The sequence below is a fragment of the Lissotriton vulgaris genome, chromosome 6 (assembly GCF_964263255.1).
Source record: "Lissotriton vulgaris chromosome 6, aLisVul1.2, whole genome shotgun sequence".
Lineage (NCBI taxonomy): Eukaryota > Metazoa > Chordata > Amphibia > Caudata > Salamandridae > Lissotriton > Lissotriton vulgaris.
Window position 1 is genome coordinate 1,400,550,127 of NC_141694.1, and position 26,388 is coordinate 1,400,576,514.

Here is a 26,388-nt window from a genome sequence, read left to right on the forward strand (position 1 = left end):
CCGTCTGGATCAGCACTGTTTGATTGTACAACTTTGTCTGGAAGGCTTTCATAGCTAGGAGAACGGTCTTTAGTTCTAGGTAATTGATGTGTTTTACCGCATCCGCTTGTGTCCACAAGCCCCTCACGCGTAGTTTTTCCATGTGTGCTCCCCATCCCTTTTGGGATGCGTCCGTGGTGATGGTCACTGTTGGTGGTGTTAGAAGTTTCCCTTTCGTTATGTTTTCTTTGTTCCACCATGATATCTCCTCTTGCACTGCGTGCGTTACAACCACTAGGTCCTCCCAACACCCCGTCGCTTGTGACCATTGGTCCTGCACCCACTCCTGGAGTGGTCTCATGTGTAGTCGGACATTTGGTATTATGTGGATGCATGAGGCCACCATGCCCATCATCTTGCTCACCGTCCTCACCGTCAGAGCTTGCCTCTTCTGGTAGAGGCGCGCCACCTTCAACAGTGCCGTCGTTCCTTTCTCGCTGGGGAACACCTTCCCCTGAACGGTGTCGATTTGTGCCCCCAAAAATATCTTGACCTGTTGTGAGTTTATGGAGGATTTCTTCCAGTGAATGGAGAAACCTAGGGCGATTAGTGTGTCTGTCACTCTCGGAGCGTGCTGTTTGCACGTGTTGTATGACTTTGCCTTTATGAGCCAATCGTCTAGGTAAGGGTATATGTGTATCCCCTCCCTCCTTAAGTGGGCTGCGACTGCTGCCAGACACTTTGTGAACACCCTTGGTGCTGATTTTAGTCCGAAGGCCAATGCCGTGAATTGGTAGTGGTCTGAGTGGATTGCAAATCGTAGCAGATGCTTGTGCAGTCTGTTCATTCGGATGTGTAGGTAGGCATCCTTTAGGTCTATGGTGACCATGAAGTCCCCTGTTAGAATCTGTGGGAGTACTTCTTGCAGGGATGTCATTTTGAATTTGTGTTTTTATGAATTTGTTAAGGAACCTTAGGTCCAGGATGGGTCTCATTGTTTCGTCTAGTTTGGGTACTAGGAAGTACGTAGAGTACACCCCCTTGTTCCTTTCCATGGGATGTACAGGCTCTATAGCCTCCTTTAGTAGCAGTTCCTCTGCTTCCCTCTGAAGAAGCTCTAGTTCCTTTTTTGCTAGTGCTCTTAATTTGGTCTTCTGCTTGGTGGTGTTTTTTTAACTCTATGCAGCACCCGTACTGAATTGTATTGATGATCCATTTGTCCGTTGTAATGTTTCTCCACTCCTGGAGGAAGAGTTTTAATCTTCCTCCCACTGGTTTTACGTGCTCGTGGTGTTTCAGTGCGTGAGACTCCTGTTTTTTGTCTGTGCTCCACCCTTGGAGTTTTTTGTAGGGTGTGCACTGTCAATGAGGCAGTCACTTGGAGGTGGTTTGCTGTCCACCCCTCCTGGTGTTTCCACGTCCTCCCGCTCTCCCGCGAAAGGACTGGCCCCTATGATGGTATTGCCATTGTTGTTTTTGATGGCCATGTTGTGTATGGGTGTCGCTTTGGTGGGAATGTTGGAAGGACTGATGCGACGTTCCCACCTCTCCCGTGTGGTCTCCTTGACGGGGTCCCTCTCTTCGCTCCCCTGAATTGCAAGGCCCCCATGGATCTTGCGGTGTCATTATCCTTTTTGAGCTGTGAGAGCTTGTCATCCACTATTGCACCAAACATTGTCTCACCGTTGAACGGAGTGTTCTGGATGTTGTGTTGCACCTCCGGTTTAAAGCCTGATATTCTGAGCCAGGCTTGTCTTCTTTCTGTGATGCCCAGCATCATAAGCCTGCTGGCCATGTCTGCCCCATCCAGTGCTGTTTTTAGGCAAGAGTTTGCCAAGTTCTTGCCTTCCTTTACTAGGTGCGAAGCCCTTTGTTGGTGCTCCTGAGGGAGGTGTTTCACCAACTGCCCCAGTTCCTCCATGATCTGGTAATGGTGTCTGTTGAGTAGTGCATTGGAATTAGCCAAGCGCCAGTGCATAGCGGCATTCCTTTCGATCTTCCTTCCTGTTAGGTCCATCCTTCTGCCCTCTTTATCAAGGGGTGGACCCGAAGTAGTTGGCACATTGGCCCTTCTTGCTGTTGCCGTGATGATAAGAGTCAGCAGCGACCGTCCCCTGTATGTTGGTTGGGTCCTTTGAAGAGCGCTTGTATTTTTTCTCCGTCCTTGGCGTGACGGGTTTACAAGTAGCAGGCTCCTTGAATGCCTCTCTTCCTTGCCCTTTGATGCTTTCAAGCATTGGCAGGTACTGGCTCCTAGTGTGCATTGGAAGTAGTGTCTCTACTAGGAAATCCCCTTTCGGCACCTCTTCGAGCTGGACCCTGAACACTGTTGCAGCGTTCTTGATGCATTCATTATAGAGCCCAATGTCGTCCGGTGGCGAGGGCCTCGCTGGATATGTGTCCAATCCCTCTTGTGGACTTTCGGCGTCGACGTATTGCCACTCGACCTCCTGTGAATCAGTATGTTGATTCTTGGTACACCGTCTGTTTGTCATCTCTCTCCTCCTCGTAATAGGCATTTTCAACTTCCTGATATGCCAGATCTTTAAAGCTCTGACGCTTGTTCTACTTCGAAATCTTCCTCCTCGTCTTCGACCACATGTACTTCTGGTGACTTTGGCCTCGAGGGAATTGTGTAAGATTTCATTTTTTCTTCGAAATCTTTCTTTCGCTGCAGAATGTTCTCCATCTCTGCTTAGAGTCTCCTCTTCTTTCTTTCCATCTCCACCGCCTGTTCGGCGTCGAGTGGTTGTGCCGGTCTCTTTGGCGTGCTAGCTAGCACAGAGATGGGTTTCGGCGGCGACGCAGTTTTCGGCGTCGAGGTTGGTCTTGCGTCTTTCGTCGTCGACTTCGAAGATGTTTTCGTAGTCGAGCGCTCCTTTTCTTGGAGGCTTTGACGACTTTGGTTGGTCGCCGTCCCTCGGCTCCAGGGAGTCCTTGTGAGAGGATCCGCTGGACCTGGATGTCGCTGCGGGCGCCGAAGTTCTCGGCGTCGGCGCTTTCGGGGTCTTGGCCTCGTTTTAGAGTCTTGGGTGGACTGTCGAGAGTCTTTCGGGCCTTTTTGGGGCGTCGATTCTCCTACCTTTTCAGTAGTCTTCTTATTATCGGTCTCTGCGACCGTGTAGCCGATGCCTTCTTCGGCGACGTAATCCTCCTCGTCAGTCGAGAGTCCCAGGTCTCGAAGGGACTGAGGTTGGCCCTTGCCCTGCATGGTGTAGTTTGCAATTCTTTGCCTCTCTCTCACTCAAAGGGTCTTCGGGGTGAATGCAGGGCAGGTATAGCAATCTCTGCTTTCGTGGTTGACCGGCAGGCAGAGGTTACAGACTGGGTGTTGGTCCTTCTGCGCGTACTTATGATGGCAGTTGCGGCAGAATTTGAATGGTGTGTTGTCCATGTCCTGCGTTCAGGGGTTCCCCCGATTGCGCATTCTCCTCTGGACGTGGAAGAATCTCGAAATTATCCCCTTTCTTAGTCACCTTTCGATGGTGTAGTCTTCCTTCGTCTTTTCCAATGCTTTTTCTCCAAAAACTCGAGTCTTGCTTCTTTTCTCCAAATCTCTGGAGCCCTCTCGGGAACGATCCAGACCCAAAGGCGGAAAAAAGAACCTGAAGATGGCGCCCAAGGGTGGTAAACAACAAAAAAACAAGCATTTGCAATGCAATAGGTCTCGCATTAGGAAAGTTTGAGCTATTGGAATTGTAAATGACAAATTTTTTTAGTTTGGTTTTGTTTTTGAAAATAGCGAAATTAATAGCTTTGTCATTTACAATGCCAATAGTTATAATTTTTGCAAATGTGACACATATTGCACTTGTAATGCAATATGTGTTGTATTTACGTGACTTACATGTATTGATATTACAAATAACAATGGCTTTTCATTTTTTTTTTACATAATTAATACTTAAATAAAAGGTATTATAATTTATAATGGCAATAGCTTAAAGTTTTGTAAATAACTTGTGAAGATTATGTTCTGTGTCTTTTATTGTTACAAAACTCCTAGAACAGAAGTGAAATATTAACATGTTTTTGTTACATTTGTAATAAAGCTTGAAACATTGAGAGAACATATTTGAAGTAGTTGTTGAATGGTTGCACAGATTGATGTTGTGGTGGCGAATGAGTGATGCGGGGTGAGGATGTGAGAGGGTGTTTGAGGGTGAGAGGGGGTGGGAGGGTGAGAGTGAGGGTGAGTGAGGGTGTGTGTGTGTGTGAGGGTGAGGGTGAAGGGGTGTGTGTGGGGGTGAAGGGGTGTGTGTGGGGGTGAGGGGGGGTGTGGGGGTGAAGGGGTGTGTGTGGGGGTGAGGGGGGGTGTGAGGGTGAGGGGGGGTGTGAGGGTGAGGGGGGTGTGAGGGTGAGGGGGTGTGTGAGGGGGTGTGTGAGGGTGAGTGAGGGAGGGTGAAGGGGGGTGAGTGAGGGTGTGTGGCCGAGGAGGTGTGAGGGTGTGTGAGGATGAGTGAGGCTTTGATTGTGTGAGGGTGAGTGTGTGATGGTGTGAGGGTGAGTGAGGGTTTGATGGTGTGAGGGTGAGGGTGCGAGGATGTGAGAGGGTGGGGTGATGTGAGGGTGTGTGAGGGTTGTGAGGGTGAGGGGGGTGTGAGGGTGAGTGAGGGTGTGAGGGTGACTAGGAGAAGCTGGCAGTGTAGTTCTCCGGTTCCACACCTAGTGTCACAACAGAGATCTTTATGTTACTGCAAAAGCCTATTGCCTCCAACACAACACAGCTGAGTGTTTCAGATTTAAAAACAGACAGGAATGGGCATGTAGTGCAGGTAGTGGGCACCAGTACTTATTTTTAAGGTCCAAGAATTATTTTTCGTCATCTGACTTTGGTGTAGAGCACAACAGAGAAAGGCTAAAAAGGAAGAAAGGATAAGAAAACTGGTACTAAAGCAGCAGGGGTAAGAAAAAGAACCTGGAAAGTGAGGTATAAGAGAGGAAGAGTAAAGTGGTGTAAGAAAAGTTGATGAGGTGGAATCAAAACAAGGCAGCCTCAGTATTCAACAATACCAGCATTCAGTAGAATCTGTGGTTAACTCCCGAGAAAACTGAGCTCCGGCACTTTTATGCATATATTATTTTACAAATTAAGCGCCGGAATAAAGGTTTAGCTAGACTCTTTTCATTGTGTAAGTGTTACATCATCCTCCGGCTCAACAGCCAAATCTCTACCGGTGAAGAAAAGAGCAAAAGAGCTTCCAACCACACACACACACAGAAGGTGCTGACTGGTTGTGCAAGTCTGCTTGTACATAGCTGTGCTCAGTCACTGAGTTCAAATACACTCCCTTGAATAGAACCAGACAGCAGGGAATCTGAAGAACATGGGATGGATCTATGTGCGCCCACCTTGTTTCTGGCAGCAGCAGGGTAAAAGGATGCCTGTTGCACCTGGAGTGGAAAGGAAGCATGTAAGAGCGGCCTGGGGTCAAATGTCATGAACTGCAAACCGGAACAGTTAACAAGACTCAGAGGGACGCTAGTGTCCCACACCAACGCAGGAATTCCAGACACATAAAGCCACAAAACAAACAAGAATGTTTCAGCCAATAAATTACGCAAATTCTCCATGACTTGAAACGTGAGAATACCCAGCTGTGAGACTGCATGAATATCAACGCTAGCAGAAACTGGTCTGAGGCGGGGACAGAGATAATGAATGACACGCGAAGCGCCATGACATTCCCCATTCAAAATGCAAGTCACCCGGACGAGGGGCTCCCCCGGGTCTCTGCAGCGCAGGGAAACAAGGTAGTGTCAGCACAGAAAAGCGGGCGAATAAAATAAAACAGTCCTATGTGCTGACGCGGTGCCCAGGGTGACGTGTCTACAGACAGGAAAGGGTTAAAAAGCAAACTCACCGCAGCAGCCCGGCTTCAACAGGAAGCCAGGCAACCTTTGTTGGGACGGGGGCGGGGCCGGATACGCGACCGGAGCTTCCCAAGAGGCAGGCTGCAGTGGCTGGCGCATGGCTCCGGTGCAGAGAGGAGAGCCCTGCGTGCAGCCGGCGTCCGCCCGGGAAGCCAAGGAGCGGAGTGCCGGTGTCCCTGTGCCCGTTGACGTCGGAAGAGTCCTGCGGAGTAGAAGTCCCAGTGAGTGGAGCTGCAGCGTGTGTATGTGTGTGTGTGTGCGCGCGCGCCTGTGTGCGTGCATGCAGAGGGGTGGGGGCTGGATGTGTCCGGTGAGTGGGGCTCCGTGCTTGCGTGTCTGTGTGTATGCAGGGGGGTGGGTGGGGGGCGGCAGCGTGTGTGTTTGTGCGCGTGCGCCTGTGTGTATGCGTGCATGCAGAGGGGTGGGGGCTGGCTGTGTGTGAGCAGGGGCCGTGAGTTACTAGTTACTCTGCGCAAGCGCGGCTCAGACGCGCGCTCCCGCGGTCAAATCCGACACTGCAAAAGCGCGCGTCTGAGTCGTGTCCAGTCTCCTGAATACGGGCGACATTAGGTCTGTAGCAGACACTCTCAATGCTCACGCATTGAGCGTACGTCTGCTCGACCTAAAAATGTATAATTAAAAGACTTCATGGAACACCAAGGAAAACAGCACTAAAAGAGAAAAGATTAAAACATTGCCATACAATTCGGAAACAGAACAAACTGAAAAGAAAAAAGAATCCGAAGATGGCGCCCAAGGGTGGGAGCTTCAGCAGGAAGCATGCCGACGTCACAGGATGGACACCAAAAGGTGGGACGTAGACGCCCACCTGGGCTACGAAAAAAAAAAAAAAAGACTACGACTCCGGACCCAACCACTAGACCGCGGAATAATGGACAGCATAGTGAATCCAGAAAGATTCATGCTGCAAAACATCCTGCAACGAAAGAAAGAGTTCGACGAAAGGATAAAAGAGTATACAATTCCGTCAAAGCCAAATCCACCGGTGGTTGAGTTCGTCGAGGAAGATGAGTTTGAGGTCTAGGCACTGACGGAAAGCCAGGATGATCTGGAATATAGGAATATAGGGAAGATGACTCCCTACTACAAGGAGGAGGAAGATAACGACCAGAGGACCTTCCAAGGCTCGACATACAGACACACAGGACCTAGAGTGGCAGGACCTCGAAGCCGAGAGTCCAGAAGAGGGAGTGGACACATATCCGGCGAGGCCCTCGCCGCCTGACGACATTGAACTTTACGATGAAGTCATCAAGAACGCAGCATCAGCTTTCAGAGTAAAGCTCCAAGAGGAACAGCCTAAGGCGGATTTCCTCGTGGAAACACTGCTCCCAATACAAACTAGGAGCCAGTACCTGCCAATGCTTGAAGCATTAAAGGACAAAGCAGAGAGGCCTTCAAAGAACCTGCAACTTGTAAAACAGTCACACCCAGGACGGAGAAGTACAAGCACTCCCCCAAGGACCCACCCTACATCCAGGGAACGGTCACTGCAGACTCCATCATTGCGGTAACTGCAAGGAAAAGGGACAATGTTCCGACAAAGTCAGGACCACCTCCAGACAAGGAGAGCAGAAGGATGAACCTGACAGGGAAAAAGATCGAGAGGAATGCCCCAACGCACTGGTGCATGGCCAAATCCAACGCCCTGCTAAACAGGCACCAACACCAGATCCTGGACCAACTGTGCCAGTTAATCAAACACCTCCCACAAGAATACCAGCAAAGAGCTACGCACCTGGTAGAGGAGGGGAAGAACCAGGCGAATTCATGCCTAAAAACAGCACTGGACGGTGCAGACACAGCCAGCAGACTTATGATACTGGGCATCACGGAAAGGAGACCAGCCTGGCTCAGAATATCGGGTTTTAAACCATAGGTGCAACACAACATCCTGAACATCCCGTTCAACGGTGAGACACTGTTCGGAGCACCAGTGGACGAAAAGCTCACCCAGTTGAAAAAGTACAACGACACCGCAAGATCCATGGGGGCCTTGCAATTTGGGGAAATAAGAGGAACCCCGTCACGGAGACCAAACGGGAGAGGGGAAACCAGCCAGGGACTTCGCACCAGACTTTCCACCAGGGTGACACCCAGACGCAACAAGGCCAGCAAAAACAGTGGCAATACCAACAGAGGGGCCAGTCCTTTAGCAGGAAGGGGAATGGACGTGGAAACAGAAGAGGGGGACAACCCACCTCCAAGTGACTCTGCCGAACTAGCAGTGCACACCCTTTCAAAAACTCCACGGGTGGAGCAGAGATACAACAAAGAGGAGTGGCTCGGACTAAACATCCAAGGGCACGCAACACCGGTGTGAGGAAGACTGAACCATTTCTTCCAGGAGTGGAAGAAAATAACTACGGACAGATGGATTCTCAACCATACAGAACGGATACTTCATAGAGTTGGAAAGAACACCACCAAACAGAAAACCAAAAAGAGCACTAGCAAAGAAGGAACTAGAGCTAATTCAAAGGGAAGCCCAAGAACAGCTCCAAAAGGAGACTATCGAGCTTGCACTTCCATAGAGAGGAACAAAGGGGTGTCCTCTACGTACTTCCTGGTACCAAAGGTAGACTATACAATGAGACCCATTCTGGACCGAAGGTTACTCAACAAATACATAAAAACCCAAAAATTCAAAAGGACGTCCCTGCAAGAGGTCCTTCCACAGATACAAGGCGGGGACTTCATGGTCACCATAGACCTCAAAGATGCCTACCTGCACATCCCAATGAACATCTGCTAAGATTTGTCATCAACACAGATCACTGTCAATTCACGACACTGGCATTCGCTCTAAAATCAGCACCACGGGTATTCACAAAGTGCCTTGCAGCAGTCGCAGCACACTTAAGGAGGGAAGGGATCTACGTACACCCTTTCCTGGACGACTGGCTAATAAAGGCAAGGTCATACAAGACATGCAAACGGCACGCACAGCGAGTGACTGACACGCTGATGGCCCTGGGTTTCTCAATCCACTGGGGAAAATCCTCAATGAACCCAGAACAAGTAAAAAATGTCCTGGGTGCACAGATCAACACCGTACAGGAGAAGGTGTTCCCAGCGAGAAGAGAACGCAGGCACTGTTGAAGGAGGTACACCTCTACCAGAAGGGGCGTGCTCTGACCAAGGACGGCGAGCTAGATGGGCATGATTGCCTCATGCATACACATGGTGCCAAATGTACGACTCCACATGAGACCACTCCAGGAGTGGCTACAGGACCAATGGTCACAAGCTGCAGGTTGTTGGGAGGATATGGTGGTTGTAATGCATGCAGTGCACAAGGAGATATCATGGTGGAACAAAGGAAACATAACAAAAGGGAAGCCTCTAACACCAACTGTGACCATCACCACAGACGCATCCCAGAAGGGATGGGGAGCACACATGAAAAAACTCAGGGTGAGGGGTCTGTGGACACCAACGGATGCGGTCAAACACATCAATTACCTGGAACTAAAGACAGTTTTCCTCCCACTAAAGGCATTCCAGACGAAGCTGTACAACCAAACAGTGTTGATCCAGACAGACAACACAACAGCGATGTTCTACATAAACAAGCAGGGAGGGACACAATCAGCCCCGCTGTCAGAACTATCGCAGGAAATATGGAGATGGGCCATCCCACTAAACATAGAACTACTGGTGATTCACCTGGCAGGGAAGGACAACGTGGAAGCGGACTGGTAAGCAGACAGACATCGGCTTCACACGAATGGGAGCTCAATGCCCAAGAGACAAGGAGACTGTTCGACAGGTGGGGAACACCATCGATAGACTTATTTGCAACACTACAGAATGCAAAATGCCAGCACTTCGCATCCAGACAACCATGGTAGGGTCACTGGGGAATGCTATGGATAAGCTGGTCAAAGACATTTGCTTACGCTTTTCCGCCAATCCCCCTGATACACAAGGTACTCAGCAAGTGCAGGACAAGCAACATGACCCCGATACTGGTGGCACCACAGTAGGTCAGACAGATCTGGTATTCGCAGATTATGGAGATGACAGAGTGCACCACACAGATTTGGGAGAAGGAAAGACCTACTCTCCATGCAAAACGGAGAGGTGTTAAGTCCAGAGCCGGAAAGTCTCAGCCTGGCTCCTGACTGAGTTCGCACACCTTAAATTACCTGAGAGCACCCTGAAGGTACTTCGAGAGGCAAGAAGACCTAGCACGCGGAAGTGCTATGTGGCCAAATGGAAGAGGGTCACACTATGGTGCAGAAGGATTAGTTACTTACCTGTAATCCTAGTTCTCTTCCAGGGGTATACTCATTAAAGTCATAAGCACTGAATTATCTCAGCCCATGAGCGGGAACCCGGAACACAAACAATATACATATATATGTGTAAATATAACCAAAAGTACATAGTACTAACTAATTATACACATATACATGTATAATAACCATAATATGATGCCTAACATTAATACATAGGCTAATCAAACCAAACCTTACACGTTCTGAAGCATGAAAATATACTGTATATAAATGCAATAAACAGGCAAGAGCCTAAAATGCATTTCATAATCATGATTTTTTTTTTTTATTATCAAAGAACCGGTTGTAAACAGTTATTAGCCTAAAAGGCTGCATATGAAAAAAAATGTCTGTGTACAGAAAATCAGACTGGCACCCTGCCTTTAAGGCCCCAGAGAATCTGCACACTTTGCCTTTAAGGCCTCCAGGAGAACTCTGTTCCCATCATGCACCACAGGTGACAGGTCAGTTCTTTTTTACGGTACAGTAAACTTTAGCAGGAATCTGCACTTAAAACCTTCATAATACATATTGAAACGATAAACCTCAATGCTACTGCTCGCCCGGGGAGGCGGGAGGGTGCTTATGACTTTAATGAGTATACCCCTGGAAGAGAGCTAGGATTACAGGTAAGTAACTAATCCTTCTCTTCCAGGGGATACTCATTAATAGTCATAAGCACTGAATAGAGTAGCAAGCTCATACCCACCAGGAGCAGGCGAACAGATAAATGCATAGTCACACTTTATAACCACAGTGTTTACCTAGAAGTTGCAAACAAATTTCTGAGTGATGCTTGTCCCACTTGCGCATCAGTCTGTGCATCAGAATCCAAACAGTAATGGCGTGTAAACGTATGCACTGAAACAAGCAGCTGCTTTACATATCTGACATATCCACATTCCTAAGGAGAGCTGTGGTAGAAGCTTTCCCCCTCGTAGAATGAGCCCTAGGTCTACCCGATAACGACTTGTGGGCTAGCTGATAAGCCAGTAAGATACATGACACTATCCATCTAGAAATGGATCTCTTGGATGCTGACAAACCAGTATTTGTAGGACCATAGTTCACAAACAGACAGTCCGTGTGCCTCAAAGACTTTGTTTTATCCAAGTAAAATTTCAAAACCCTTTTCAGATCTAATGAATGTAGAGCCCGTTCAGCCGGACTCAAAGGGTTTGGAAAGAAAGTAGGCAATGTTATGGATTGGTTAATATGAAAATCCGACACCACTTTAGGCAGGAAAGAGGGATGAGTCCTGAGTACCACTCTGTTTCCATGAAAAACTGTACGGTTCGTTACAGCACAAAGCCTGGATTTCGCTCACCCTACGAGCAGAAGTGATGGCCACCAGTAACGCTACTTTCCAAGATAAGTGTTGTAAAGACGCTTTATGTATGGGCTCAAAGGGGGGGCCCATTAACTCAGTCAACACCACATTAACCACATGCGCGCTGCTCTTATTCTGCTGATATGCTGACTTTTTAAAAAACCCATTGTTCATGACGAGCTGGGCTCGTCATCAGTGTTTGAGGAGGCTACACCATGACGAGCCCAGCTCGTCATCAGCCTCGAAGGGGTTAAGCTCCCAAGGTGGAGAAGGAGACCTGACTGGAGGAAACACCTGCCTCAACCCCTCCAGAAAATCCTTCACCACAGGCATCCGAAAGAAAGATACCCGTTTTGGAGATTTTCTATAAGCCGTTATTGCAGCAAGATGAACTTTGATGGAACTAAACTGCAAACCAGATTCAGCAAGGTAAAGATGATAAGGCAAGATCACCTGTTCAAGACCCTTACGCTGACACCAAAGGTAAAAGCGCTTCCACTTAAATCCGTAGGATTGTCTGGTAGAATGCCTCCTTAAGGATGTTCATACACTCCGGAGTCAGCTGTAAATGCCCGTACTGGATGACTTCAGGAGCCATGCTGCCAAGCGCAGGGAGGGCAGATTGGGATGGAACACTTGCCCCTCCTGTTTGGACAGAAGATCCGGGTGACACGGCAATCTCCTGTGTGGCATTATTGACAACTGGAGGAGATCTGGGAACCACCACCGGCGTGGCTATTCTGGGCAAATCAGTATCATTCTGGAGTGGGTCTTGTACAGCCGATTGATCACTGCTGGTATCAACAGTGTCGGTGGAAAAGCGTACAGCAAGTTTTGATACCAGTCTATCAAAAGGGCATTCCCTTGAGACCCTTTCTGGTAGAACCTGGACGCGAAGACTGGGCATTTTGTGTTTGCCGCGTCTGCGAACAGACCGATGTCTGGTGTTCCCCAATCCTCGAAAATGCTGTGCGCGACGTCTTCGTTGAGAACCCAGTCGTGCGCTTCGACGAAGTCTCTGCTGAGGTCGTCCACCTGTGAGTTGAGATTCCCCGGTAGGTGAATTGCTGTTATGGACAGGTCTCGTGCAAGTAACCAATGCCAGATGGTCTGGGCTTCTATGGACAGAGTCCTGGATCTGGTACCCCCCTGCTTGTTTAAGTAATACATTGTAGTTGTATTGTCTGTTTGCACCAGGAGGGACCGAGTCTGTAGCGATGGCACCAGGGACTTGAGAGCAAGATGGACCGCTCTGAGTTAGAGTAGATTGATGTGATATCCTTTCTCGAAGTCGGACCATAGCCCTTGTACCTGAAGAGGGCCCATATGTGCCCCCCAGCCTTGGAGAGAAGCATCCGTTATCAAAGTCTGCGTTGGTGGGTCCTGATGAAACACCGGATGGAATCTCTTGCAGACTGTTGGAGATTAATTCGATCCTCCCAGCATCCCGTCCTCTGTTTCCACTGATCTTCCAGACACTGTTGTAGAGGACGCATCTATAAACGTGCGTTTGGAACGATGAAAATGCACAATGCCATGGACCCCAGGAGAGGACACTTGCCGAACTGTCAGACGTGCAGACTGAAGAAGAAGCAAACACTTCAGCTTGATGGATGACCACCTCTCCTCCGAAGGACACGTTTTCTTCTTCCGTGTCCAATTGAGCACCCAGGTAGTGGATCTTCTGGGTGGGGTTCATTATGGACTTCTTGTAGTTGACTTGCAGACCCAACTTGCACATGAGTTGGAGGCATATCGACAGATGTTCTTCTAGAAGCGATGGGGATGAACTCTTCAGAAGCCAGTCGTCCAAGTACGGATATATGAAAATCCGTCTCTTTCGAAGACAAGCCGCCACTACCGCCATACATTTTGAAAATGTTCGGAGAGCTGATTTCAGGCCAAAAGGAAGCACTGCGTACTGATAATGATGAGCCGCTACCTGAAACCTGCGATGTTTTCTGGATACCGGAATATGAAAATAAGCGTCTTTCAGATCGATGGAGCACATCCAATCCCCCTGGTGTAATTGAGGGAAGATCTGGTGAAGAGCCAGCATTCGAAACCTTTCCTTCCGAATGAATTTGTTCAACCGTCTCAAATCCAGAATGGGTCTGAACTCAGTAACTGGACCTTTTTTCTTTACGAGAAAGAATAGAGAGTACAGGCCTTGACCTCTCTGCTGAGATGGTACTGGTTCTATGGCCTTCTTCAGTAGGACGTTCGCTTCCTGTTGAAAGCGCTTTATATTCCACTGTACCATCTTTAGAGGACGCATGATAGGGGGTGGCTTCTTGAATCTCAAAAGGTACCCGCTCTGAATGATACCCAGCACCCATCTGTCCTTTGTGATCTGTTTCCACTCGTCCAGATAACACACAATACTTCCTCCAACCGGAGTGGCACACGGTTGTAGAGGAAGCCTCCGTTCATTGTTTTTGAGGCTGCTTGGTAGCAGATGATTGCTGCCTATTTCCATTGCCTCTGCCTCGTCCAGGCCGTCGCTGTTGGAATTGCAACCTCTGTTGATTCTGGCCTTGATTTTGCGAAGACCAATTAGTCTGTTGGCTCCTCTGCTGAAAAGATCTCTTGTCATAGGGACGAAAAGTACCCAGACGTTTAAATTCTCTCTTCTTTTCAAGGCCTACGGCCTTAAGAGTGTCCAACTCCACTTTCATTTTAGACATCTCGTCGTCTGCATGAGATCCAAACAGAGTCGAACCATTAAACTGTAAATTTACCATTTTCCTCTGAGCCTCCGGCTTTAGCCCCGTAAGGCGAAGCCAAGTTGTACGTCTTGCACAAACACCATGTGCATAACCATGAGCTGACAGGTCCGCCGCATCGGCAGCCGCGCTAATGCTCTGGTTAGCCACCAATCCTTCCACTATTTCCAGAAAGTCTTTCTGATCCTCCTTAGGGAGTTTATCTGCAAAACGAGCCACTGAGTCCCAGAGCAGACGGTCATAGTGGCCCAATAAGGCTGCCGCACTGGCCACTCGCATGACCGACCCTGAGGTGTTGCACATTCTTCGCCCTAAGGAATCCATACTCTTACTATCCTTTTCAGGTGGAGCAGAAGAGGTAGATGCTGCAGAATGCGCTTTTCTGACTGCCGCTACAATAAGTGAGTCTAGAGGTGGGTCAGAACGCAAAAACATTGGATCTTCTGGAGCCTTGTACTTCTTTGCAATCCTAGAAGGACCTGAACCCACTGTAGCCGGAGTTAGGAATGTTCTCATCGCTGGTTCTATCAACCCGGGCACTAAAGGCAGAAGAGGCCTGCCAGTCTTGTGATGCAGGGTTTCAAAGATGACTGACGTTGCTACTTGGGGAACTGCCATCTTGATGTTGAATTTATTCGCTCCACGACATATTAAATATGCTCAAATCATCCACGGGAGACACTCTGGAAGGAGGAGTAGATGTTATAGTTGGAGAATAGTCTCCATATGAAGATCTTGAAGAAGACGAAGAGGATGTAGAAGATGGAGAAGGGGTTCTAAGTCTTCTCTGAGGAGTTGCCGATCGCTGCCTCCTACGCTCCCTTGAACGGGATTTCTCCCTCACTAAGGATCTTGAGCGTGATCTTCTATGCAGCTCCGTCCGAGGGACCGGAGCTCTCTCCCCCATCACCGGACGCATCTTCCAATGTCTAAGACTTTCCAGCCACCTCGGTGACAAGTTAACAGGCCGTTCTGTATGCTCAGGTGAAGCCTCAGGTGACACCTGCACAATATTCAGCCCTGCTGAAGACTTGGAAGCTCTGAAAGCTACACTGTGCTCAGAGACCAATGAGCCAGAAGGAGTCCGTTGTCTGGGCACCAATTGTCTCATCTGACACCTGCCCTGAGGTTGAGCCCGAATGAGCCACCATAGAAGAGTCCTGGTGCACTGTCTCTTGCCCCACTGCAGATCTGTTGACTTGCTGATCATGCGGGGAAGTCTCCACTATAGGTTCTGGACTTATTTCTGACCTCGACAAAGACCTAATTGAGGTCCGAGAGGTTGGTCTTGATAGACTCGACGCCGACCTGTGTTCAGGTGGGGGAGACCTAGACACTCCATGCTTCGAGCCCAAAGCAAGCTTCGAGGTCGACCTACGTCGCGATGGAGACCTTGACTTTCTCTTTTTAGGTCTCGACGTCAAATCCTTAGACGGCATTCTTCCTCTCGACGTCTACCTTTTCCTCGACGACAACGTACGTCTCTCGACCCCGGTCTATCCTTAGACGTCGATCGATGACTCCCTTTCGACGTCAAAACTTTACCCTTAGACGTCGACACACGATCCTTCGACGTCTGGCGTCTCTCTTCCCTCGACGTCGATCTCTCACGATCCTTCGACGTCGAACGTTGCACTCCAGACGTCGTCCTTACTGCAATCGACACCAAATGTCTCGACGTCGAAAGGGATTTCGACGGCGACTGTTGAGACGCTGAACCTTGCCTCACAGGCGAAGTCCTCGACGACGACGGAGCGCCCTTTAACACGCCGACACTGCTGACGGCGATCTGGATCTCGACGTCGAGCGCACCTTTGACGGCGACGCTCCCTGGAGTCGATGTTTTTTAGTCCTACCTTCTGGAGACACTGATCTTTGACGTTTAGGCTGAGAAGATTGCTTAGCAGATAACCAGCCTTTGGAACTCTTCTCACCGCGGTTTTCTCTCTCCAGAAGGCCCAGCAACCTCATTTTCTCCCTTTCTCAAAGTCCTATTAGAAAGGTTGAGGCCGTGATAACAATCTTCCACCGTATGAGAAGGTGGAAGACACCACACAAACAGTGTGCGTCAGTTTGACATCTTCTTCCCACAGGAAGGGCATTTGTAAAATAAAGGTGGCATTCTGACTAAAAACCACCAACAGTTTAGTCAGAAAAAGATAACAAACCACCACCAAAGCTATATTTTGCCAAAAAATTACAAGAAAAACCAACTTCTGACAGAAAATACTACAAATGAGCAGAGCTCAAGTTCCAGGTTCCTCACAGAACAAGCCAGAAAAAAGAACTGACCTGTCACCTGTGGTGCATGATGGGAACAGAGTTCTCCTGGAGGCCTTAAAGGCAAAGTGTGCAGATTCTCTGGGGCCTTAAAGGCAGGGTGCCAGTCTGATTTTCTGTACACAGACATTTTTTCATATGCAGCCTTGAAGGCTAATAACTGTTTACAACAGGTTCTTTGATGAAAATACAAGTTTTTTTTCATGATTATGAAATGCATTTTAGGCTCATGCCTGTTTATTGCATTTATATACAGCATATTTTCATGCTTCAGAACGTGTGTAAGGTTTGGTTTGATTAGCCTACGTTAATGTTAGGCTGCAAATTATGGTTATTATACATGTATATGTGTATAATTAGTTAGTACTATGTACTTTTGGTTATATTTACACATATATATGTATATTGTTTATGTGTTCCGGGTTACCGCTCAAGGGCGGAGATAATTCAGTGCTTATGACTATTAATGAGTATCCCCTGGAAGAGAAAGGAGAAACTGCACAACAAGATGACCAGAGACTCAACAGTGCTAAAATACCTCATGCACCTGCTCGAGGCTAATCTGAGCTCTTATCGGTCTCTACGACCGTGAAGCAGTAGTCTTCTGCGACATAATCCTCCTCGTCTGGCGAGAGTCCCAGGTCTCGAAGGGACGGTGGCTGGCCCTTGCCCTGCATGGCGAAGTTAGCTCTCCTTTGCCTTTCTCACACGAAGGGTCTTTGGCGTAAAGGAGAAGCAGGCGTTGCAGTCCCTGCTTCCGTGGTCAACCAGCAGGCAGAGGTTGCAGACTGGATGTTGGTCTTTCTGCGCATACTTGTGGTGGCAGTTCCGGCAGAATTTGAATGGTTTGTAGTCCATCTCTTGCGTTCAGGGGCCCCCCTGATTGTGCATTCTCTTCTGGACGTCGAAGTTCTTCAAAGATCCTCTTCCTTAGTCGTCCCCTTCGCTGATGTCGTCTCACTTAGTCTTCTCTTCTCCAAAATTTGGCTTTTTGGCTTCTCTTTTCTCCAAATCTCTGGAGCTCTCAGGAACGATCCAGACCCAACAGCGGAAAAAAAGAATCTGAAGATGGCGCCAAGGGTGGGAGCTTCCGCAGGAAGCATGCGGACATCACCGGAAGGACACCAAAAGGTGGGACATAGATGCCCACCTGGGCTACGAAAAAAAAAAAAAAGACTAAGATTCCGGACCCAACCACCAGACCGCGGAATAATGCACAGCATAGTGAATCCAGAAAGATTCATGCTGCAAAACTCATCTCCCCCAAAACTAGTTTGGAAAAACCACTCTATCCAGTTACTCATCTTTAACTTGCTATATTTTGGCATGGTACTAAAGGTTGCTCCAGGACTACAGAAAAAAAGTCAGCCAGAGACAAAGCATTTGTATCTTACCCTTGTCACAGATCCTTTCTTGGGAAATGGGCTCACCTTAAAACTAAGGTCTTGAGTGCTTTCAAAAATTACCCATCAGTCCTGACAAATGTCCAGTCTAATAGCTGGGGTTCTCTTCTCTGCACTATTTCTTGCCTAAATGTTTTAACTGAGCTGCTTTCCTGCCTTATTAAAGACACTTTCTTAAATAAAGCATCAACTAAACGGGTTTAGGTTATTGAGTGCTACTTAAAGTGCAATACCAGATCAGGATTTCCCTCTCCTCAGACCCCCCAATCGTAAGCCCTGGCTGCTAATGAAAGCAATCCTAATAAAGTCAAGAATCAAAAGGTAGTAACTTGGTTATAATTTGGGAGTATTATAATTGTGGCTCTGGGGCACAAGTGCAAAATGATGGGTTGTCTGTAGGGTCGTCTTAATCAGGGCAAGGTTTATCCTCTTTGTCGGTAGACATGGCGTTGTCATAAGGCTCTGGCTGATCTTTCAGATGCTTCTAATCAGAAGCTGAGTTTATGGATGGTGCAGGAGGTTAAGAATGTGGAAGTGATAATGGAAGCTGTGGTGGTACAGGTTACCATGCAGTTTTCTTGGAAATCTGAAAAGGTCTCTTCAAACAAGAAGTGTAATTTTAGATTGCAGTTGGTCTGGGGCAGGTGGCAGTGCAAAGGTGTGGCCGGTGACAGGGCAAATTTATGTTATCCTCCACCATACATCTGGTTGGGTCTCTTCACCAGCTTGAGGCTCCTGTTAGCATAGAGATTGATGTGAATGTTGAGGTTGTCTGTGTTCTTCACAGCAGATTTTGAATTCTAAACTAGTTCAACAGCTCAGTGCAGATATTTCTTGGCATGAAGGTTCGTACTCCACTGTCTCTTGAGGTTGAAGTTGCTGGTCTTGGCATCAAAGTTCAGGATCTTGTACCTCAGGAGCTAAAAGTGATCTCCAGAAGATCGCCTGGAGGGTCTTCAATCCCTCCAGGCAATGATCTTCTCCTTGTAAGGCTCTTGGGTTGGGCAGAATCTGGCTCTCCGGGCACATTTTCCTGAATCTCCTGGGTGATATCACTCATTCAGTAAAGTGACTGGCAGACCCTCAGTCCTGATCACAACAGGAAGTAGTCTTGCTGAGATGAACTATGCTGATTTACAGGTTCAGTGTGACAAGTTGGAAGCCTCAAGATCCAGCTCATACGAATCTGTCGCCAGACAGAAAAGTGATTGGGTAATAGTCTGAAATTCATTTTATGGGTGTTCCTTTTTAAGTGTAATCTCCCAAGTCAGGTCCTGTTCTTTGTCTAGGAAGCAGTCTATCACAGTAGGGGCGACTCCAAGTTTGACAGCCACAAAGCATAGGCCATGAGTTTCCTCAAGGTTCACATCTGCATGTCAGCCTCTGATATATGCTCAATAAAAGATTGCCAAAGGGCCACAGCCCTACACATAATGATCCTCCTATCAGCAGAGCTCCATCCCCCTACCGAGATATGCCTAGGCTCCTTTCACTAGTGACTTCCTCTGGATTCAAAGAGCTCCTCTGAAGTGCAAGAAGGTCCTGGCTCCTCCTTCCTCCAGTTTGCATGTCTCATCCAGCTCTTAGGAATGCAGCAATCTACAATCTGGGGTGGCACCCATCTTATCATGCCTTCTCCAGCAGGCCTTAGGGTTCCCAATATTGAATCCACAGGTCTGAATACACTGTACCACTCACAGGCACACATGCATCCGTAGGCACTGCATGCAGACTCCTGTAGCTTTCCGTGCACTGTACCACTCACGAGCACACATACATGTCAGCGCGGTCTACTCACATGTGCACTGCCAGCGCTACATCCACCCTAATGTAAGCCAAGGATGAGCACAGAGCAGCAGAACTTTACTCAAGTGGGTGAATAGTCCCCACTCCCCTGACAGGTAAAAAGGCCAAGCCGTATTACAGATTAAAAAATGGTATGTTGCATCACTGTGCTTGTACTACTTAACTATAGGCAAGGGTAGTAGCTCTTTCACCACCATGAAGCTTGAAAGTTGTGCACCCCTTCACATCTAACTAGACATTCCTAGGACATGGTGCACACACAATTAGTGTTTACGAAGGATCCAGATATCCAAGCAGTAGGAGCACTCAGGGCAGGGGTTCATGCCTATTCCAATGAATTCTCCATTCCAAGACTGTAGTACTACAAAATAGGCTTATTTGTCTACATTAAAACTGAAATACTAGCTTACTGCCAATCAAATTAGGGAAAGAGAAATTGATCTAGAATCATGCAAATTCCATAATCAAGTGCGAGAGCGGATTTAAATATCATTTCTATTTTTCCATCCTAGGTGACTCAGTTTACAACCAAAGACTTTGTGAAAAATAATTTTAAAAGAACAGGACGGCATTAAAGGCAAGTACAAGCAAGCTAAAAAAAAACCAATCACATAGGCAATATGATGGCTAATTACTTTCTTCTGGAGTGAGGTCTGGGTAAACTTCTGCGAGGGCGGCTCTCAGGCGACGCTCATCAACAAATGGCAACAGAGCTACACCTAAGAAGAAAACATTGATTTAAGTGATATTAACAGATGGACATGCAAACTCAAGCTACTTTATAAAGCCATTTAGGCTCATTTATTTTGCTAGAAACAGCCCATGTCCATTTCTTTTTCTAAACCTTTTATCTAACATTTATCCAGATTTAACATCTTTGGGGTACCAATTAGCAAAAGGTAAACTCCTTTATAACTGCTTTTTGCCAAATTCTTGTGCTGGCTTGCTTACACTGCAAAAATGAATATAATACAGTTAATTGATACAGAAGCATAGTTATTTCTATACACTTATATGCACCCACGTGCTTTACAATTTTACATATGGGAAGCCATCGCATGTTAGGTAAATTGCCTTAAGCAGCAAGTCAAACATCTGGAGGGAATGTGCACTAGACATTGTGTAACAAATAAAGCAATTCAGCAAAATTGAAAATTTCAGTCCAAAACAGGTTGGGTTGAGAATATGAAACCGGAAAAGAAAAATGCTACAAAAAAGAAAATTGGTTCAGAAGTTTAAAAAATGCAAAATATTAAAATGCAGTGCTGTGAGGCTCCCCAGCAATACGTTTGTTGTAACAATGTAAAATAGGTAAAATATGATAGTTATGTTAGTCTCAGTAGAGTGTCTAGACAAAGTGAGGCCCATTGGCAAGTGCACGTTTTAACAATTGCAGAGGGCTCACATTAGTCAACAATTTTGCCTTCAGGCCTTCACATACTTTTCAGATTTTCTTGGACAAACTTTCATGCAGCCACTTGGATTTCTTATTTTGGATCAACTTTATGCTATTTTTCAACACTTATTTTTCCATCCGGTCCCAGGAGTTGGCATTGAATTGGTTTATCATTTCCCCCCCCAATATATTTGGCAAGTAAATAGTCTGAATTATATGGCAAATTCTATCTTCAACCCCCCCTAAAAAATGTGTTTTAAAAAAAAAATGTGCTTTACAATTTGAATTCAGATTGTAGTGTCATTTATCACAGTACAGCTGTGTCTCTTCCCCAAGTACAAGCTCCTAAAGTTAGTATTGCTGCTCCACCACAACAAGCAGCAAAAGACTATTTGCCTGCATCATGAGCCCTTTCATAATTTTTAAATGCTTGTGTTACACAATTTGAGCCTACAAAGACATGGTCTTTTCGCATTTGCTAGGACCGCCAAGAGGTCACAGTTGATAGTGAGGAAATACCCAGCATGTGAAATCTTTGTGGACAGTCAGGGCGTGTGCTTGTCAAGTCATTTAAAAAAGGAAAAAAAAGATAGAAAGAGTCCAGTAATAGGCACTTTGCTTCCCGCACTTACAAACTCACTGGCAGAAACTTAAACCCAAGAGCTCACTCCCTCCAGTATCTCCAGCTGGTTTTTAAATTAAGAAAGTAAAATCACCATAAATACTTACATGAATCATTTGTTCTTCTAATTCACAAACTCAGACAATGTCCCGAAAATACAACTTCATCTGTTATCCGCAGCATCATCATCATAACCATACCCCTTAGTTTCACATATCAATCCATGTAAACACAAATATTCCATAAGTCTGCTGGTCTAAAACATGAAAATGGACCCCAAATACTCAATTTTGTTTTGTCTCTTACCTCTGCAAATACCAGTTTCAATTTTATAGATTACATATCTCAGCCCAACAATATTCATGCAACAATAGCAATAGAACGACCTACATGTTTTGTCCAGTTTTAGCATCCAGAGTCAAGAGATTCCCTTAAGTGTATTTACTGTCTGCAGTGTGTTATTTAATTTAGGAGTCCTATCAGACCAAAACTGATCCCATTTTTACTCTGAGCAAACGTGTAAAATATTTCACCTAATCTTAGACACCAAGAAAACCAAGAATTACTCGTACATTTCCATTTGTATAACCTAGAAGGCTTATAGTGCAACAAATAGACAGTGCATACATTAAGTTTTAAATCTGCTACCATCACATTCTCCGAGTATAGACGAACTACATTTTTGTGACTAACTTGTGGCTAAGCTATCTATGACTCACCAATTTGAGGAAATATATAAAATATTTATAATTGCAAGTTTCGGTCGTTGATGCACGATTTCTATTAGAGGAATACTAATCATACTTGGTCCACTGCTACAGTTTGTCATACAAGAAAAAACAGATTAATAAACCCTTAGATAAAAGGAAAACTTGACATGTGCGTGGTCATGAAATATTTGGCTAGGGCATACAAGGCCATTTCGCTTCCAAGTGTGGCATGCAGCACCTTAAACTATATAAGGAATAGATTCTACCCCAATCAATTGATATTTTTGGATATTAGGAGCTGGAAAAACTATGCACCATCCTGGACATGTTTATTGCCTCTTAATTAACTAGAATGTAACCATTTTCAAGCAATGAGGGTCCAAAAGCCGGATCAAAGATCTCCTCTACCTTGGATCCTAGACAGCTAAAAATATGCTCAGTTTTAACTTCAGCTATTGAGGTAACAAAGGTAGATACTCAATGCTTGGAAGGGAAGGCCACAGGGTGTGAACTATGTATAAAATACTGTCAAACAAGGTGTCATTCAAAAAACAATTCCTGCTGGTTTCAGAACATGTGGTGCCCGAGTGATCAAAGCTGCTGTGATCTAGATTTTACTGCTTCCCATTAGTGAAGCTGCAGTCTGTACATTGGTCAGAAACTGTAGGTATAACTTCTTGGTTAAAAACGAGCTGTGAGCCTTTCTGCCACCACGGAGATACTAAACTATATTTTCTATTAAACAATGGGATAAAAGGTACATCTGACTCTGCTCATTTGGTAAGATATGAAAACAGAAAGTTTGCCTATGCCTCCAAACTTACTTAAAGTACATAATAGTTCATGTACAAGTAAACCACAACTAGTTAGTTTACAAAAAACAATTTATGTTTTACAATTTGGTAAGATAGCCATATGCTTGGAACCTTAACTGTGCTCTGGCTTAAAATTTTTTGCCAAGTCTGTGGTACCGTTCACAGAGGTTCCACATTCCACAACCACCTGCCAGCTGCCGCTATTTGCACTCCTCATTCTTGCCATCAGCACACTTTGTACCAACTGCTGATCCAACGCCTTCCAGGCAACCAGTTATTTAGGCCTTCTGTACAGTATTTTCATAGTGTTAATAAAACGGTCCGTTCCATCTCATCAGTTTCATGTGCATGGTTGCCTCTGCCATGTCTCCGTCACCCACGTGGAGCTCAGGCACAACTGCTCACACAGCTGTGATGGGGACATATGTATTCCCCCCCCACCTCTCTTCCCGCAACCAATAGCTTATACACCACAGAACACCATAGGAAGCTGGCTCTCTATATAGTGTACCAAAATGAGGGGCAGTGTGCAGAGTTCAGGTATCGCTCAGTGTACCGGGCTTGCTTTAATAATCAAGGTATTCCATTTGTGGTAGTGTGGTCGAGCAACATTAGGCTTATCATAGGGGACTGTTCTGCATCTAGTGCACAGTTGTTAAATGAGACACTCAATAAGGAAATCCAACACCAATTTAGAAAAATACATATTTTAATAGTTAGACACCAAGATGGAAGAGATTAGGTAGGTACTTTTGAGTTAGCGATTTTCAGCGACATAGAAAATACAGCTGTCAGATTTGAGGTATGAGTCTCGAACGCAGGGGGGTGGGGGGGACAGGTTAGCACCCAAAGTGCACCCACAGCTGCACAAGGGTGGATGGGTGCAGGGTGCTGTTTTAGCTTCTGGGGGCGTCAGGTGCCCTCTGACCGTCAATGGGGATTCTCCATTTCGAACACTGCAGGCTCTGGCCCGAAGATCTGGAAAAGACTACCAGTTGGAGAGTTACATTGAGATGTCGCAACACTATCAGTTGGGCCACCAAAGGCCTTGGGGCTTCCATTGGGCAGAGACTAAAAAGGTAGGTCAGTGATCACCAGATCCCAGGTCAGGATCGCCAGGTAGACCACCTCATGTTGGGCCACTTGAACTCTGGTGTGGGAATCTGCTGCACACTCGCGGATTTAGCCAGAGTGTGTTGGTGAGCAAATTCGGTGCTCACGGGAGACAGTCTTGGTTTGAGAACGCAGGGCAGGTCCTTCGGATTCTGGGTGGCTGCTGGCTGCAGGACATACCAAGATTTCACTGGAGCAGGTCGAGGCTGGTAAAGGCTGGGGTAAAGGCTGGGGCCAAGCCAGTTGGTGTCGTCCTCTTCTAACTTCAGCATGGCTCTTCAGTCCTTCTCGTTTCTTCTTGTCTGAGGCGGCAAGGTTCAGGGTTGCCCCTTAATACTAAATTTAGGGGTGTTTCAGGTAGGTAAAGGTTGGGACCAAAGAGTCCCTTCCTTGGGGTGGGTACACCTCACTATTATGCCACAATCCAGCTGGAGGGGGCACACGCCTCACTCTGGTTGGCTTGGCATGCCCCATCATCCACTTGGCAGGGATTGAGTTATACCTTGCCTCCCTCAACTGAGGGATGGGGTTGGAAAAGGGGCCAACCCCACCGGGTTCCTGCCCTCTGAGAGCGGGGGCCCTCACTTTCAGGGGGTCATAAACCAGTCTATGGTGCGCAGGCTGGTCCTCACCATTCATTCTGCACACTTGTAGTCTGTAGTTTTAAGGAGGGCACCTCCAAGGGGCCCTCTGGGTGCATGTATTAATAAGTCCATCACTGGTATCAGTTTGGGTTTAATACAAGATGTTTGGTACCAAACATCTCCAGTTTCAGTGAAGCCATCATGTAGCTGGGGAACTCTTAAACACCAGTGTCCAGCACATCTTCTCAAATGGTTTCCCTGTTCACTTGTAATGTCTAGTGTAGGAAGCTGCCTCTGTATATACTGCACCAAAGTAATGTATAGGGTGAACAGAGTCCAGTGGACCCCCAGAGGTATAGCTGAGGCTAAATCCAGACAAATTGAATATATAAAGAGTTGTTACTTTGTTATTTATATTACTAGAACCAACATTTACTCAGTAGCAGGCAAGTGATATTTTAAAAACAATTAAATTTTTGAAGATACAATGCGTACTGGTTTTGTAGTAGCATACAAATTACTTTGCAGTCCAGAAAACGGGTTGCAAGCTCTTCAGGATACTTTTAATTACTTAAGATTACTTTAGTTACTTTTCAGTTCATTTTCTACTTTTGCATAAAACAAACTAATCACAGTTTGTGCATTGTCGGACAGTAGGAATTAGGTTAACGCTTTGAAGACATTGTTACTTTGTTGCACTACAAAACAGCTTCAATAATTAACGTTTTTCAGATAAAAACCCACCCTACTATCCTATGGAGAAAACCGAAGTGTTCGGTTTGCAGGTAAGTAAACTGTTTTGGTAACTGAGTTTTGAGGGGTAGATCCAAGGTTCTGTACAGCACTTTGGGTGCACCACCAGCATCACAAGGGCAGTCTGGTGCAGAGTGTAAGGGTGCCAATGGGGAAAGTGGCACCTCTGTCTTGGGAGGCAAGCTCCTGGGGTAAAGTTGAGGGCAAAGGAGTCCAAGGTCAACGCCAAAACTACACCACCAACTGCACAAGGTGATTAGGCATGCTAGGAGCCCAATGCTTTACTATGGAGATTGCAGGTCATGGAAAAAGACTGCAGGCTGGAGCGAGAAGATTGGAAGAAGGGAACGTATAGTTTCTTACCTGGCGGTGTGGTTTTGCAGCTTGAAGACTTTATGGATTCATTATGCTGTGCATTATTCTAGTAGTTGGGCCCAGAATTGTAGTCTTCTCTCTCTTTTTGTGGCCCAGGTGAGCTTCGACATACCACCATTTGGTGTCCTTGGTGAAGAGACGCTTCCACCTTAGGTCGCCATCTTCGAATTGTTTCTTTTGTTGTGTTATTTTTATTCTTACTTTTATCTTTAAAGGTATTTCTCCAGGTCTAATCCCTTTCCTCCGGGCTCATCTTTCTGGTGGAGGAGGGTGGGATCGCTAGTGAATCCAGAAAGTGTTCAAGCTGCAAAACTACAC

The 26,388-nt window shown here is 46.6% G+C and overlaps 1 protein-coding gene across 1 annotated transcript in view; it reads right to left on the bottom strand.

Moving 5' to 3' along the window:
- Positions 1–26,388, bottom strand: part of XRN2 (5'-3' exoribonuclease 2) — a 380,297-nt gene that overhangs the window by 148,607 nt on the left and 205,302 nt on the right. Inside the window, exon 21 of the mRNA XM_086927507.1 lies at positions 20,338–20,421. Within this exon, the coding sequence (XP_086783633.1) occupies positions 20,338–20,421 (84 nt within the window). The remainder of the gene's footprint in view (positions 1–20,337; positions 20,422–26,388) is intronic.